The sequence below is a fragment of the Protomyctophum parallelum genome, assembly GCF_964188405.1.
Source record: "Protomyctophum parallelum genome assembly, chromosome: 23".
Classification (NCBI taxonomy): Eukaryota; Metazoa; Chordata; class Actinopteri; order Myctophiformes; family Myctophidae; genus Protomyctophum; species Protomyctophum parallelum.
This window is the reverse complement of record NC_139715.1, coordinates 10,946,481-10,963,517: the sequence shown is the minus strand read 5'-3', so window position 1 is coordinate 10,963,517 and position 17,037 is coordinate 10,946,481. Positions and strand designations below refer to the sequence as shown.

At 42.3% G+C, this 17,037-nt stretch overlaps 1 protein-coding gene across 9 annotated transcripts in view; it reads left to right on the top strand.

Moving 5' to 3' along the window:
* lrrfip1b (leucine rich repeat (in FLII) interacting protein 1b) overlaps nucleotides 1–17,037 on the top strand; it is a 61,430-nt gene that overhangs the window by 33,372 nt on the left and 11,021 nt on the right. For 3 of the 9 annotated variants that reach the window (XM_083758997.1, XM_083759001.1, XM_083759004.1), the window contains exons 3-10: nucleotides 2,697–2,741; nucleotides 4,813–4,863; nucleotides 6,732–6,815; nucleotides 12,271–12,348; nucleotides 13,429–13,464; nucleotides 13,739–13,864; nucleotides 15,773–15,943; nucleotides 16,848–16,940. In XM_083758997.1, the coding sequence (XP_083615123.1) occupies nucleotides 2,697–2,741; nucleotides 4,813–4,863; nucleotides 6,732–6,815; nucleotides 12,271–12,348; nucleotides 13,429–13,464; nucleotides 13,739–13,864; nucleotides 15,773–15,943; nucleotides 16,848–16,940 (684 nt within the window). The remainder of the gene's footprint in view (nucleotides 1–2,696; nucleotides 2,742–4,812; nucleotides 4,864–6,731; nucleotides 6,816–12,270; nucleotides 12,349–13,428; nucleotides 13,465–13,738; nucleotides 13,865–15,772; nucleotides 15,944–16,847; nucleotides 16,941–17,037) is intronic. The other 6 variants (XM_083759000.1, XM_083758999.1, XM_083758998.1 and 3 more) reach the window with 6 other exon arrangements.

Here is a 17,037-nt window from a genome sequence, read left to right as displayed (position 1 = left end):
GTGCGTTGCACCAGAGTCCCAGCACCAGACACTTCATTCAGGAGTGGTGGGCAATGGTTCCGTAGGGCAATGGTGCTGCTTTCTGCTTGCATGGCCCTCTCAAAGGCCTCACAGAGGGGCGCTAACCAGGGGGGCAGTCAGACAGATATTTTGTGAAGCTACTAAGGAAATCGGGATTTCCTGAAAGTTCATATAATGGCCTGTTGTGGCGTCATTGGGCCCAAAAAAACCCATAGCCCAATAGAAGTCCATGTATTTGAGCCCAACTTCACCTAGACAGTATTACCTTAATAAACATGGTCATGAATACTTTCTGCTTCCAGTCACTAGTTTAAAGCCACATTTCTAATGTCATAATATTCTTTTTGGAAAATTATGGTCCCATTTATAAAAAAATGACCATGTTCTGAGGGGCGTGGCTACCGTTACAGTCTATGATCGGGATTCCCCACCCACTCGAGTCAAAATAAAAACCAACGGAGAAGAAGGGGGGGAAGTCCCGCCTCGTTGTCTGGGCCAGCCAATGGCCAGATGGGCCCAAACGGATCTAGAAAGATGGCGATGTACAATTCAAGGACTGACAGGCTTCATTTTACGTTCATGTTAGACCCGCGGAACGCTTTGTCCATACTTTTTACAGTCTATGGCGCTAACCCATACTGCTCACCCGGGTGCCGTCTACATTCCGGCTGTCACCCGTCTCTCCGGTGGTCATCAGACTATACCTGGTTGTCACATAGTCTCTTCCTTAAATAATATAAGAATTGCAAAAACTAATATCTATTTTTCTAAAATGGCAAGATGCGCTATGATCTTGTAGACCTGCTATTTTTGCATAGCCAATGCGAAATGACAAGGGTGCTTTCCCGGTTTTAATGGCTTGTGGTCACTGGTCACCATAACCCATTAAAGCCGTGAAAGCATCTGTGTTTTCTGCTGTGTCATTTTAAAAGTAGCGATAGCACTAGATGTAAATACTCTGTTACAAGTGAAAGGCCTGCCCCATTTTATTGTATTGGCATCAAAACATACTTGCAGTACCAAAGTAAAAGTTTTTAGGAATTATTTGATGTTTTCGAAAATAGAATACAGTAGAATGTCATTCAAGCTCAAAATGTGTCACAGCACAACTCGTTGTGAGCTTGTGCTGTAGATGAGCTATGTTCGAATTTCCGTATAAAATGGGGCATAAGGGGTTAATGTACTGTGTTTTTGTAAAGATGATCTAAAATATGGAAAGTAACTATTAACTAAAGCTGTCAAAGTATTGTTGTGTAGGAGAATAATATATGTATTATATTATTCTTAAAAGTAAACAGACCTTGAAATTGTGCTTAGGTGCAGTACTTTAGTGAATGACTTAGTTACTTTCCACCACTGCATGCTGGTGTGTGTGGTCCCTGAACTGTGTTTCTTGTTTTATTTATAACTTTTCATCGCACAAGTAAAACCATCAGTGAGGTTAATCCGTAAGATTCATGTCCTTTCCTGGATTCGAACCAAGGTCTCCTACACAGGAGATGACATTTCTGTCCAGGACAGATATTGCACTTTGAGCTTCAGGCAGTGCTACTTGTGAGTATGTGCCATACCTGACAACCAGCATCTAAATGCCTCAATGGAAGAGTGGAGAGATCACCTCCAACCAGCATTAGCAGATGTATCGCTAGCTATATTGTATTAACATTTGTTTGTACACTTTCTGCCTTTAAAAAAAGTATAAAGAACTTAACATAACGGCCACAGAACTTGATCTGTTACAGTATGTAGCATTTGCTCTGGTGACGGCCACAGAACTAGATCTGCTTTTCCAGCTAAAAAAATTAAAAATAGATTCATTTCCCAAGAAGTTGCGCGTCGGCTCGCGCGGGAGAAGAGACTGACTTTAAAACAATCCGACCATGTTTTGACATCCGTTCTGTCCGGTCTTAGTCCAAGTTCTGTGGGTGACACTGACACGCAACACCAGTGATGTACTTGTAAACACCTGCACACATTTGAATTGCAATGTTAACCCGAAGGCAGCAGGTTCTGTCCTACATTGGCCTGTATAAACCACACTGATGTAGGCCTACAGCATTCAAGGAAGGCCCAGTGTGGGTACAATGGAACTTGTGCGATGGAAAACCTTTGTCTCTCTATGGCAGTGGTTTTCAACCTTTCTTTGAATGGCTCAAGGTTCATTATGTATTTGACATTTGAACCATGGACCACCAATTGATGAGATTTAGACCCAAAAACGAAAGAATAGTTTGTTATCGTTGGATAGGATTTTGTCCACAATTCCATGCTGCATTGATGTGGTACCATATGAGAGATAACATGGAAACGATCCAAATAACAATTCTTCTACATTCTCTGGTTGTAGACTTCTTGTAAATTAAGTAATACATATGTTTAAGAATAATTTAACTTGAGAGCGTAAAATGAAACCAAATGGATTTGGTTTCGTTTTTTTGCTCTCAAGAGTTAAAGATCTATAAGGGTCCATTTGGTTACAAAATCTCCATCATTTAGCTGGGGACCAGGTAGAACCCCCTCAAGGACCACTGGTTGAGAACCACTGCTCTATGGTAAAAGCTTTGCTGTGCAGTGTGCACCCTCACCCTCACCCCACCTGTTTTTCAACTTTTAACCGTTGAATCCTTTTCTTCAATCTTTTCTCTTCTTTTCTCCTCCTCCTTGGGTCCTTGCAGGAGGACAGTGAGAAGTATTCTCGGCCCTCAAGGAGACACACTTCGGTCTGTATTTGTCCTCTCTTTTTTTCCCCTCTAGGCTATATTTCTTTCTTTCTTCTGTCCCTTATCTTTGACTTTCTCTCTACTACTACTGCTAACCCATCTGTCTTTTATTTCCTCGGTTGTCTTCATTTGTTCACCTAGCCGTAAATTCACTGCCGTTTACGAGGGACATCAGCAGGGTTTAAATGTGTCCTCTCCCTCAGGGCCACTTAAAGGAGAATTCCATACTAAAAGGCTTTCTTACCTTTCTTTGTAGTCGTTACGTCCCCACCAAAGAGGTCCAGGTATTACTTTGTGCAAAAGCTCCTTTTTGGCTATTTCCCCTACCATAAGCCCTAAATGAATTGCATTGAATTGAATGGGAATTGAATGGGGCTATGGGGTGTTGTGCTAATTCGCTTATTGCCATCGCTCAAAATTATTTGTTTTCTCTTCATAATGTAAATGATATCCCAAGCAGCACACTTTTGATGGAAATAAGCGAATTAGCACAACACCCCATAGCCCCATTCAATTCCCATTCAATTCAATGCAATTCATTGAGGGCTTATGTTAGGGGAAATAGCCAATAAGGAGTTTTTGCACAAAACGCAACGACTACAAAGAAAGCTAAGAAAGATTAAAAAAAAGCATTCTAGCATGGAATTCTCCTTTAACTGACGGTCTACCCTGTGATGACGTGAAGATGGACTGTCTAATTAAAAATATAATGTTTATTTTATTTTATCCTATTTTACCTTTCAACTGGCGTTCATCTTAGAGCCTTGAGTACCGATCTGAAATAGGAGTTGTTCTCGAGACTTGTTTGCTTGATCAGCAGACTGTTAAACTAAACTAAAATATGTCACTCGGTGGTGGTTTGACTCGGACTACGTGATGAGGCGCTGAGCTTCTGTTCTCTGATGATCTGTGTATAGTTTTATATCAGTGGTTCTCAAACTTTATCATTTCAAGGACCCGCATAAAACCCGCAGTTGCAGACCTGTAGTCCATTTGGAGCCCCCTGAAGGAACCCCACTTTGAGAACCACTGTCTTATTTATGGTCGTTGAGAGCTTGAAATGTTCCATTTTGGCCGTATGGATGAGCGTTTTAGAGCAGCTAAAATTTGATATATATATTTTTTTATTTTCTCCCCCACACATGGACTAATGACACACTTTAAAGGTATATTCAGTGATTTCACTCAAAAAACCTTAGGTTTCGTTTTTGGCTGTGGGACCCAGCCTTTCGTCCAATCAGCATAGAGAGTCAAAAACGAAACCTAAGGTTTTTTGACCCCCAGGGGTTAACTGGGGACAGGGAGGAACTCCTTATATGGCCAGCACACTCTATAGTAGGGAGGATTATCACAACAAAACAAAAGAATAAGTGATATTTTAATTAAGTGAAATCACTGAATACACCTTTAACTTAGTTCACATGCCCATCTTCAGTTCATGTAAATTCTGGTGGTAACTGGTAATGGTATAATTAAGCAATAATACAGGAGGGGCTGTGATATATCAGGATTATATCACAGCTGGTGGTGTACACCATACTATGTTTACTTGTACCCATAGCCGTGATACAATGTGATAGATAACAGCCTCGAGAGTGTTATTCCTTTTGGATTACAGCAGTACCAAAGTTTAGTACCAAGATTCATGCTCAATTCAGACCAAAAACATTGTGTTCCGAACCAAACCAAAATCTGGCATATCAATGGTCATTATACGACAGAGAAATTTAATGTGGAGGTTCCTATAGTAGTAAATTACATAGGTTCCATAGTTTGTAAACTCTCCAGAGAGAATTTTTTTGCATGTGTACTGTATATGAATATTGCGGTATAGTATATTGATCATAATAGTAATGATGTAATAATGTGTAGTGCTCGGTAAAAGTCCTGTGTCATTGTAAAACCGTTGAGAAGTTTTAAACACACACTGTTGTTTTGACCCCTGCTCTCCTTGCTATCAATGGGCTGTCATCTTGGCACTCCAGGAATTTAAAGTCTTCTCTCTCTCTGTGTGCGTGTGTGTGTGCGTGTGTGTGTGTGTGTGTGTGTGTGTGTGTGTGTGTTCCCTCAGATCTCTGACGATGAGGAGCGCATGTCTGTTGGAAGCCGAGGAAGTCTCAGGGTCAGTATCACTTTACACACGCACGCACACACACAGTCATGTGCCCCTTTGACCTGTTAAAATGTGACCTCGAGGTTAAGAACAGAGAGATACACTGACTGATGAAGGTGTGTGTGACCATGCGTACGTGTGCATGCATGTATATGCGCACTGTGCATGCGTGCGTAACTGCCTATGCATACTGTATATCCAGGCAGAAACACGTCATCAGGTTTCATACACCGGGTCGTGTTCTCGTATCATTACACACACACACACACACACTGGAAGACTAAAGCTAAAAGATGAGCCACACCAGTGAAATGAACACACTCCTGCAGGCTAAATCGATTGGAATATTGTTAGCTTTTTCTATTGACATTAATTTCTGCAAACCTGTCGGGACTGTTTGGGTTTCGTCACAGGCTACCTTTGCATTTAGATATAAACTTTTGTTTCTGGGTAGCTCAGTCGGTAGAGCACTTTGGACAACAAGGTTCTGGGTTCGGTTCGATCCTGGGCACCGTCAACTCAGTAGTAGCACGACTTTGATGCGGCAAGTCGTGCGGTAAGTACTGGGAGCTGATAGTAGGTGTGACGCTCCATCTCAGGAGTCTAGTGCATTAAAATGGGGATGTACTTGTTCTCGCTGGTACTGTACCCACAATAAGCCAGTCCGACCTACTTATTTACTTACTTGGACAATACATGAGTGTCTATATCTATTCAGTTGATTCAGGGCTACAGTGTGTTGTAAATGGAGTCAGATTACATTAGATTCCATGTGTTCTGCGTAGCATGACCGCTAAATAGACCAGTGTTAACTAAAAGGACAGTACACCCACTTAATATTTGGATGACATGACATGACATTATGAGACCTGCCTGCAAATAGACACAGACGGCACACTGCTGCTCTGGGGTTAGAGCACATCTATGCTCAAAATATTTCAGGAGTGAACTGTGAAGTAACCTTACTATTATCTACAGTGCGCCATTTCAAGTGATATGACTACAGCCTACTATACTACCACCACTACAACTACTGCTGTTACTTGGTAACCTTGGCCTGGTCTTGTTTGAGCTTAAAGCAGTGTGAAATTGGTTGTTGGATAAGTGATGCCACCCTAACTGTCTGGTATTCCACCCAACTCCGTTTGAACAGTCTACAGTGAAAGGGCTACTGTCTGCTGGATTCTGGATATTTGTGTATATTTTAATTATGGTTTAGTTAAAAGGCCCTATTTTAATAAATTGAATACCACCATGTAGGCTACCGTACAGCAATCCACACACATGGATATATATATATATATATATATATATATATATATTAATTGCATTCTCATAACCTTTAAAGTACCATATACAGACATGGTTTTTAGTTTGACTTATCTCAGTCTCCTACAGTCAGTCTCCTACAAACAAACCACGATAATACTAAAGTATTATCGTGGTTGTGCTGTATTATCCCAGAGTAGATCAAAGGAGACGCTTAAGGATTGTTGGCTGTTCTTTCAACATTGTTGCGTTAGCACTGGTTTGCTGATGCTTCGGGGCACAGAACAGGAAAATCCAGTCGTCAGGTGTTTTTCTTGGTCTTATCGACCTCTGTCTCTACCGCCGCTGAATAATGGGAATGCAGACGCACATGTTTTCATCTCAAAATCAGTTTTTTTCCCCCACATGCTAACATAACATACTGCATTTTCTTCCTTTTGCATCTCATATATCTCTCTCTGCCTGTCTTCTGTATTTATGTCTGTCCCTGTGTCCTCTGTTTCTATCACCCTTCCTCTTTATTGCTTTTATTTCCCCCTTTCCCCTTAATTTTTCTCTCTCTCCCCCCTCCTCTCATGCCTCTATCTGGGTGTGGTGTTGCTCCACAGGGCCTCAACTCTTCAGACCTCCACTGCAGTACCAGCAGCCTTCCATCATCTCTCAGACACCATAACTCCACTCACAACGGACGGGTCTGTCCTTTCTCTTTCTCTCATTCCTTCGCCCCCTCTCCACCCTCCCTCCCTCCCTCCGCTTGTAGAGCTTCCCCTGAGCAAGGCAATTAAAGGTTCAGTGGCCAGTGTGACTAACGTGTGAATGTGTTCGCCTCCCGCCCCACAGGCTTCTGTCTGCAATAAAGGTGTGTTTTTAGACAAGATTGTCTGGTTCAGATAAAGCGTCAATCCTGCAGATTGTCTGTTAGGTCGTTTGGCGCCGCCATGTGGTCACTGGTGGTCACACATGTTTATGAGTTTGTTACTTTGTTGTGTACAATACTTTGAACGATTTTTGGAATGATGTAATGGGGCTGGGAAATTAACTGGGGGCATTACACCAGTGTTAATTTCGTTGACTACAACTATGAAGAAAAGTGTTTTTCACAGATGGAAACTAAACGAAACAAAAACGAAGCTTTGATGACTAAAACTATGACTAAATATATTCACAATTTGGTCAACAAATACAAACTAGACCAAAATGTTAGGGAGGGACTAGTGGAGAAGAGATCCAGTTATTTTATGCTTGGTTGCTCGCAGGTGCAGTGCTCCGAAAATAGCACATCTACAAGCTCGCGATTGGCTATTTTCGGCATATATAAACCAGGCATTAGACACTACACCATCATGGCCTACGAGAAATGAATTTGTCGACTAAATCTACTGTAAATGGAATTTTATTCAAAAGACTATAACAAAATGTAAATTTGCTGTAAAAATTAACACTGCATTACATAATTATATTCATAAGACATTTCTTTAATAAACTAATCTTACCACTTTAAATGAAGATGGATAATTCCAGTCTAGTGTCAGTCAGGCAACCTTTACTCATAGTTCCTTAAGTTCACACACCTCTCCTCTCACCTTTCCTTGCAAACCTTGATCGAGCAGCATCCTTCATCCTGGCATCCATCAGAATGTGTGATGTTAACATTGTTTTTGTCTTTTCAATGTCTGAAACATTATTTATCTCGATGACATTTGCATTTTCTTCTATATCTTTTCCAATATTCATCTTTGCCTTTATGCATACATGCATACAGTACACACACACACACACACACACGTATATTGTCACTGTCGGGGTGGACACCTTGCATGTCCAAAGATTTTAAATTGTGAAAATAGCCCATCTACATGCTCAAAAGCCGTTGTATCCCACTATGTTGTGAGCTTGCAGATCGGCTATTTTCGATACTTTAGTGGGACACTAAAATAGTGCATTAATTCAAAGAAAGACATTGAAATGAAGAGATACAAGGTTTCTGGCTGACAGCGACGATATGCAGTGTATGCACGAACGCAGTAAAACATATCACATTTTACTTATAATCTTTTATGTCTTCCTTTCTGTACGTAGCCTTCCAAGCTCTCTATCGATGTTCTACGTTCTCAGAGTCGCAGGGTTGGTCTCTCTGTCTCCTCTTTAGGGTTGGGCCCATAATGGCATTTATTATCATTACCAATTATTAGGAACAACAACAAAAAAGCTCAAATGACATCAAACTATGTCAGCGTAATGTTTATAAAAAAAGATCAGATGACATATTTTACAAATCTTTGTTTCAAATATGGGTGGTATTTCTATATTTCCATGTTTGTTGAAAACATATGGGTTTTCCATCAAGAGTTATATGTGCTTTACCATACAAGCCTACAAAATGCACAGCGTGAACATAATAACACTTTCACATTTAAAACGTGGTCAAACAAAGGCTTGGCATGCAGAATAGGCCACGGAACCCCATAACACACACCATGTCAGAGTTAACAGACCCGTAAGGGTCCATTTGGTTCCCAACTATGAATCATTCATTTAGCTGGGGACCCCCTGGGACCACTCTCAAGGACCCCTGGCGGTCCCCAGACCCCACTTTTTCAGAACCGCTGATATAAAGAAGAGAAAAACGTCATGGTTTCGATGAATATTACAAACTAACAGAAATCAATGAAAATGTAGGTTATACTGATATAGTACAACAACGATTGATCTGATTATTAGATGAAATGCATTATGGGGCCATCTCTACTCCTCCTCACCTCCGCTGTGTATTCCAGTAGTGCAGATCGATCGATCAATAGACTGATGAGTAGTTGGAGTAGATATTTAGTTAGAAGTAGCTCATTGGAATGGATGGATGGATGAATATAGGTCTGACACAATTATGACATAATCGCCCAATCACAATTAACTGAGATTTCTTTGCATAGGCATCAGAATTGTCTCCATTCGTCCGTATGAATTCATCTGTTGAAATGTACTTAATACATTTTCAGAAAAGTCAGATCTAAAAGTTCAAAACTGAGCTTGTAGATTTCGTTTTTTTTAATACGACCAAACAGAAATGCAATTTTCTAATGTGCGACGTCAATACTGAAATTGTTAATCACAATTATTTGTAGCAGTTAATCGTCGAGTAACATTCCATGATCGTGACAGCCCTATGGATGAATGTGCGGATTGATGGATGGATAGGCGATATTATGCATCGATGGATGAGTCCATGAATGGGTGGATGGATGCCAGCTGTGCTGTGGTATACATGCAGTTATATACAGCAGTGTTTCCCAACCTTTTTTGTCCCAGGGAACACTTTTCATAGCCTAAAAGTCTCGGGGAACACCTAGGGGGGGGGGGGGGTATATATATACATATACTAAAAATATATGTAGCGTCTTCTGCATGCATCTAAGCATTAACATTTCAATGGCCGAGGGTTGTTAGAGTCTATTGTTCCGACGCAACAATAAGAATCCTGCAGCCCAGTAGCTATAATATTGCTTTCAGGGGAGAGTTAGTGTGCCGCCTGATTTGACAGAAAGTAACACTATAACTTAATTTCGGTCAAATTACGCGGAGCACTTGGACACATCAAACGGAGCACCAAAGCTCCGCGACACACAGGTTGGGAAACACTGATATACAGTATGTGTTGTGGGAAGGCTGACTGGGTGGATAGACAGCAGATGATTGAATAAAAGGAAAAGGATAGATAGTTGTGTTCATGGATGATGGATAGGTTGTTGGCTGGCTGCCTGGCTGGCTGCTAAACTTGGATATCGAGGTGCATGTTTGCAAAGGAATATACTGCAGTCCGAATATACTATACATCGATTTGGTGGACCTTCACATGAAAATGTTTGGGAACAACTGGTGTGGGGTACATGCAATAGTATGCGTACAGAATATTATGTGCTCATGGCTCATGCATGTAATTATGGATGGTGTAATTGCGGTGATGTACATGCTAAAGGCTAATACTTCATGCATACAGTGCCTTCTACATTATACAATATACTTTGGCTCATGCATAAATGCATGTAATTCTGCAGAGAGAGCAATGTGTGCACGCATGGCACACGTGCTTGTCTGTGTGTGTGTCAAGGTTATTATAGTTTTTGTCATTATTTTTTATTTGTATGTCGTGCTGATCTTTAGTTCCGGGCCTCATAAACCCAGTGTACCCCCTGTACCATATGCCTTCCTATGCTTACCTCCACCTCCTCCATACCCGCCACCACTATCAAATCAAGTATAATATCCCTTATCTCCATATTTCAACTTTTTGTGTTTTTTTTTTACTTGATCATACTACAGCATCAGACAACAATAGCAGTTCTATCAGCTTGTCTACCTGCGACTTTTGCTCAAAGTAACAGCTTTGGACATATGAGGTTTCCACCCAACAGAGACGATATCAGTAGGTTTTTCCGTAACTGAGGAGTAGTGTCTCACAAAAGTAGTGAAAATGGCAGATCTGCCTTCCCTCCAAGATGTTGTATTTGTTTTTAAATCTTTTGTGAATCGACTAATCTATTAAACCATGGCATGTATACATATATGATTAAACTAAATTAATTGACGCAATACATAATATAATTTTAATATATGTCTTATATATTTTGTTATTTTGACACATGCTAATATAATGCATGCTGCTTTTTCATTCATCTATATATTAATAATGTTGCCAACATGTCGATTGGCTAGGGATGCACCGAAAACGAGCCCTTGGGTCAGTCAGCACTGGGAGGGAGATATGATCAGAGGAGCAGAGTTCTTACTGCCATCATTGACACCGGGACTGAAGTACGGAAAGAGTTTCTCGGTGAAGGTGCAGCCTGTGAAGGAGTAGAGATGAACGCTGGCCCCCACGTCATAGAAGGAGACCAGACCCTCCTCATAATCCACAAACAGTCCCACTTTCCGGACCTTCTCCTCGCTCACGGGGAGGACGATGGCAGGGCCGGCAGCAGCCTTGTACTCGTGTCCATTCCTCAACACCATAGTCCAGTAACCGTTGTTCGGGTTCAGTGTGATTCTTCCCTTCCTGTCGATGGACTCCCTGGCCACGCCTAAACTCCAGGCGGTCTTCCCTTCAACCTGAACCTCGTAGTAAAACCTTGTGGAGCGGAAGCTTTGCTTTGCCAAGACACAGCCACACGTAGAGAATCTCTTCGTGTTGTATGGTAGTAGCTTCTTTCCGTCCCCCAGAGCCGCTAGTTTCCCGTTCTCAGACAGGATGAGTTTGCAGTGTGCCGTATCGGGGTCAAGAGTTACATCCACTGCGTATTGCCGGATCCTCCTCAGCTCGGCATCAGTCTTGTGTCTCACGTACTGGCGAACGACGTCGGAAATAAAAGTGTTGACGGAGAATTCCTGCCCCTTGTAGATGGTTCTGTTACATTGTGGGCACTTACACACATCGGTACTGTCCCAGTAGTGTGTGATACAAGTTTTGCAGTAGTTGTGTCCGCATGGAATGGTGACTGGATCGGTGAACACATCCAGACAGATAGAGCACAGGAACTGCTCTTCGGAAAAGGGAATGCTGGCCGATTCCATTCCTACAGAATAAACGTGTAAACTGGTTAATTAACTGGGAACTAAGCTTGCAAGGATCTCCTGTGAGAAGTATAAGAATTACAGTAGCTATATCTGATCACAGTTAGGCGGTGTAGACTACTGGCACATACTTTTGGTTTTGTTATGACGTGTTGAACAGTTAAAGGGTGCTTCGTAATCTGGTGGATAGTTTCCTCAGTAACTGGCCTAATAATTTCCTTTTTTCCATTCTCATCACTGTGACGTCACTATGACGTCAGCCATGACCCAATACAGAGTGCCCAAATATGGATTTTTCTTTTACTTATTTATCATTCACAGGTTATTTTAGATGCGGAGTTAGGACTTTTAGTTAGATATCTCTAGGAAAGCCTTAATTGTGTGTGTGTGTGTGTGTGTGTGTGTGTGTGTGTGTGTGTGTGTGTGTGTGTGTGTGTGTTTAGCTGGTGTGTGATGGGTCTGAACTCTGAAACCGTGCATTGCCTCCCACTTCTTTTGTCCCACTTTTTTGTCCCCCTTTTCTGGACTAATTGCTAACAACACTGACTCTCTTCCTCTCCCTCTCTCTCCGCTTGCCTTCAGCCTTCAGACTACAGTGGGTTTCTGGGCTCCAGCTCACGGGCTTCTTCCAGGGCCAGTTCGGCCCGTGCCAGCCCTGTGGTGAGCACTCCTCATCGGTCACTGCCTCTTATGCCTCCAGCCCCCATCATGGTTCATGGTTTTTTTCTTTGTACGACGGGACAATGAATAGCTTCACGTGCAGTTTAAATCCTGGCGGTTAAATCTAACTCTGAGAGTGCACAAAAGGTAACCAAATGGACCCGGACCGGTCCATTTGGTTACTCTTTGTGCCCTCCCGGAGTGTGCTCTAAAACAGGGGTTCTCAACCTGTGGGGTTGGGGAGGGGGGTGGGTTTCGCGAGCCAAAAACGTTGAGAACCCCTGCTCTAAAAGACACCATCTTGTAGACAAGTTAGTTTACACCGCTCTGCTTGCACAGTAAGGTCCTCGGTTCGATTCCCATCTGCAGAGACCTGCGGTGTTGCTAGGTTTTCTCCCCTCTCCGCCCCTTTGCTCATTTTCCTGTCTCTACACTTTACTCTCTAAATTATGTAAAAGCAAAAATAATAGTGGAATGTTTCTGTTTATTGTGTTGTAAGTTTTGATTCGTTCAGTATAGTTCTGTCATTGATTGAACAATGAAACTATAAAACATGGTCCTGTATTGTGGGCTGCTGTAGAAAAAGCTGTCTCTTATGCCACCTGGTGGCCATGTCTTGCAGTACACGTGCAGCTTTTGGTGCATCCTTTAAGGCAGGTATGATCTGCAGGTTCCAGCCCATTAGAAGTGAGCATTGGTGTGTGTGTGTGTGTGTTGCTAACAGCTCAACTGTAAATTGCAGTGGAACATGCTAACCAGATAGTGCTGTAGAAGAGATGAGCATTGCCTTGAATATGTATTATTTTAAGTCTATATAATTGAAGAAATAAACCTTGGATGCTTTATGATGTTTCACCAGATTCTTAATCCATACCACATGCAAGCAACATGCGTAATTCATTTTGTTTCATATGTCTTTTGTTGTCTTTTGTTGGTTACGTCTTGTTGATGTCGTCAGAAGAATGCAGTGAACATTCTTTACCTTTGGCCGTGACCATACCTTCCCCTTAAGTGTGTGCAGTATGTGTGTCGTTATGAGTCAATCAGTCAATTAATACAAACATGTGCATTCATTTTCAGGTTGAAGAGAGGCCTGACAGGGATTTCGTGGACAAAGTAAGTGTTTTTATTGTCAAGTAAAGTTAGTCTCCACTAAGTGTACGGACATTCTGCCAAAAACAATTTGTCAAACTGCTTTATTACTAGTTCTGTGCATGCGTGCGTTTGCGTGTGTGGGTCGACCATTGTTTACCGATGTTTTGGCAAAATGTTGTTGTAATAAATCTGTGTTTGCTGTGTTTGTGTGTGGTGACGGACCTACCGACCGACGTCACTCATCGTGTGTGTGTGTTTGTGTGTGTGTGTGTGTGTGTGTGTTCCTCCACCCCAGGGCTCCAGGACGGCCTCCACCCTGTCGGCTGCCACCCTTGCCTCGCTGGGCGCTCCGTCGTCTCGCCGGGGCAGCTGTGACACGTCCTTCTCAGTGGAGACGGAGGCCTCCATAAGGGACATCAAGGCACGGCATTAATACAACGTCCATTTCTCTGTCCCTGAACACATGCGATATTATCATTGCTGTCGGGCAGAAACCTCTATGTTCTTGTAACGTTGTCTTTTTCATAAATTAACGCCCTACTTGAACACACTATAGCTTACACAAGAGTGTGTCTAAATCATGTGCTAACTGCGCAGTGTGTGTGATGTAAAGGACGCTAACGGGGAAAGTGTCAAAGTCAGTGGCACCCAACTGTAGATCTGCAGGCTCGAGACGCGTTTTGACTTTTGACTTTTGACCTTGTAGATCTGCTACTTTTGCTGTGGTTGAATTTGAATCCTGAAAAGCATCAGTTTTGGACAGATGAGGTTTCCACCCCACGGGGGCGATATCCTGTCCCATTTAACCCATTCTGACCGGGCACCCATTTTGGTGTCAGCATCATGTTATGCTTTAGCTATTTAAAAATAGCAGATCTACAAGCTCATATCGCGCCACCGAGTGGCGCGATACGAGCTTGTAGGTCTGCTATTTTTGAAAAATCGAAGAGCGACTGACATTTTTAGAATCTGATCTCAGGTCAGAATGGGTTCATCAGACCCAGTGTTTGTCCGGCGGAAACCTCGTATGAATCTGATCTCAGGTCAGAATGGGTTAAAGGCCAATCACCTTCCAACATCGGTGATAAAAAAAAAAGTTCTGAATGGCGTCACTTTGTAGTTCATATCACCTCCCTTTTACTGTATTTCTTTTTTTAAAGACATTTATGTGATTAACCGTCTTCCTGCCATTGCCGAAGCCCTTCGGCAATTGAAGCATTAATTTGATATTAACGCTTGCTGCCATTGCCGAAGCCCTTCGGCAATTGCTCTTTTATAGTGCTTATGATTGATCAAGCCATAATGCTACTCACGTTAGCCGGTTAGCTAGCACTGTTGTTAGCACTGCACTGGATCGTTCATATTAATTCACCGTCGCCATAAGAATCCATTCTATCCGTTTCTTTCAATCGCCTGTATCTCCTATTCCTTGTCCCAGATGGCATTTTTGGTCAAAACAGCGTTTCTTTGACGGCACGAGCCGACGTTGTGGAGTGCTAAAATGTACCGGCATGATTCGATCATGTAAACAAAGGTTGTCTTGGCAACGTAAAGCTGGCAGGGATAAGCTCACTTCCGGTTGAGGCAAAATGTGGCTTTTCAAAATAAGAGCTCAAATTAAAAAAATGCTGGCATGAATTAGGTCCTAATTTCTCAATAAATGGCAGCAGTAAAAGGGTTAACCGAGGTCTGTTTTGTACATACTATTTAATTTTTTCTTTGCAAAAAGATAAGCTACTGTATACAGTATCTGCTTCTGGTGGTACTTTGGGCAAGGCCAGTGGTACTGTTTATCCTGAATCCTTTGCAGCATTAGATTTTTTTTTAATGGTTGTATCCATTTTGCATAAAGGCCTTATTCCATTTCAAACGTTGTCTTCTATATCCTGCCCCTATGCAAGTTCTAGTACAGTGGTTCCCAATCCTTTTAGCCTGTGACCCAAAAAACTAATTAGATGTTTTCCCGGCACTGTAACTAGTGAAAATAACCGATCTACCAGCTCACAACACGTCGCTTTGTGCTGCGTTGTGAGCTTGTAGATCGTCTATTTTCACTACTACTTAAAGATTTGTTTTCTAATTCAAGGAATTTCTTAGATTTTGTTTCTAATTCATGAAAATGCTTGCTTTTTTTTAAATGTTTTTATTTTTTTTAAATGCTTTGAAATAATAATTAAAAACAAAATGTAGGAAACAAAAATTGAAGCTACCCATAAAAACGGGTCCTGAACCGCTGTTTGGGGAAACTGTGTTCTAGTACACTCTCTCTCATATGACCCTCCCCCCGTGTCTAAAACGCCCCATGTCATGGTCCCTCTGTACTGTCCAGGACTCTCTGCTGGAGTCGGAGGAGAAGTACCGCAAGGCGATGGTGTCCAACGCCCAGCTGCACAACGAGAAGTCCAACCTCATGTACCAGGTGGACACGCTGAAGGAGGCGCTGGGCACGCTGGAGGAGCAGCTGTATGAGGCGCGCCGGGAGTACGACGACAAGACCAAGGTCAGGGCTCACACCTTCAGGAGTTATTGTATCGTAGCTGTCTGGCAGAAACCAGCTAACTCCATTTTTCAGGTTGTTGATACAGATACTTGCGGTGTTGGTTCAGTCGGATATACTCGAGCGGCTTCATGCTGTGCTCAAGTGCGCATGCATATACTCGAGAGGTTAATATGCTGCATTACTATGTGGGTGTATTCAGTGTTTGCAAGACCCACATGTCATTCACTGATGTGTCAGCTGACCTATTTGGTGGGGTATTTAAAGGACCACTTCACCACTTTTCAACCTATCTTCATATAATAGGTCCTCACTAATAATCTTGGCGCAATCTTTTCCTACTCAGTCTGTGTCTCATAGGAGGGCTGTGGGCAGTTCAGAAACCGTCTTCCAGTGACATAATCGATGGGGAATACAAGCTAATAGAAACGGCAGGCTTTATAGTCTTGAAAAGTTGCAATGCGAAAATGGAAGCCATCGTTCTCACGATAATGAAAATCTAAACATTTTTGTAAAATAATCTTGTTTAAAAAAACAATCTGCCTAATGATGATGTCACTGGAAGACGGTTTCTAAACTGCCCACAGCCCTTCTATGAGACACAGACTGAGTAGAAAAAAATCGTGCCATTTTATCATGATTATTAGTGAGGACCTATTATATGAAGATAGGTTGAAAAGTGGTGAAGTGGTCCTTTAAGCTCACCTAGACTGCATGCTTCTTCCTGCCTTCCTTCTGCATATGTGGTTCCTGGTTGTTATGTGATGTTTTCTCCCAGCACCACCGGTGGGCTCTGCTATTTCTGTTCCCCATGGGGGGGTTGTTATTGTATATATCTATCTCCCTGCTCTTAATGTTTAATGTCTGTGTGTAAATGTGACACATGTACTCTGTTCTGTGCATGTAGGAGTTTGAGAGGGAGAGACACGCCCACAGCGTTCTGCAGTTCCAGTTCAAGGAGATGAGAGAGACGCTGAAACAGAGCGAAGAGCTGCTCACGGTGAGCGTTGTGACCTATGACCTATGTCGCTGTTTATCAAGCGGTGGGGTCGGGATCCTTACAGTACTGTATGTGTGTCGCGGCGAGTAAATACCCC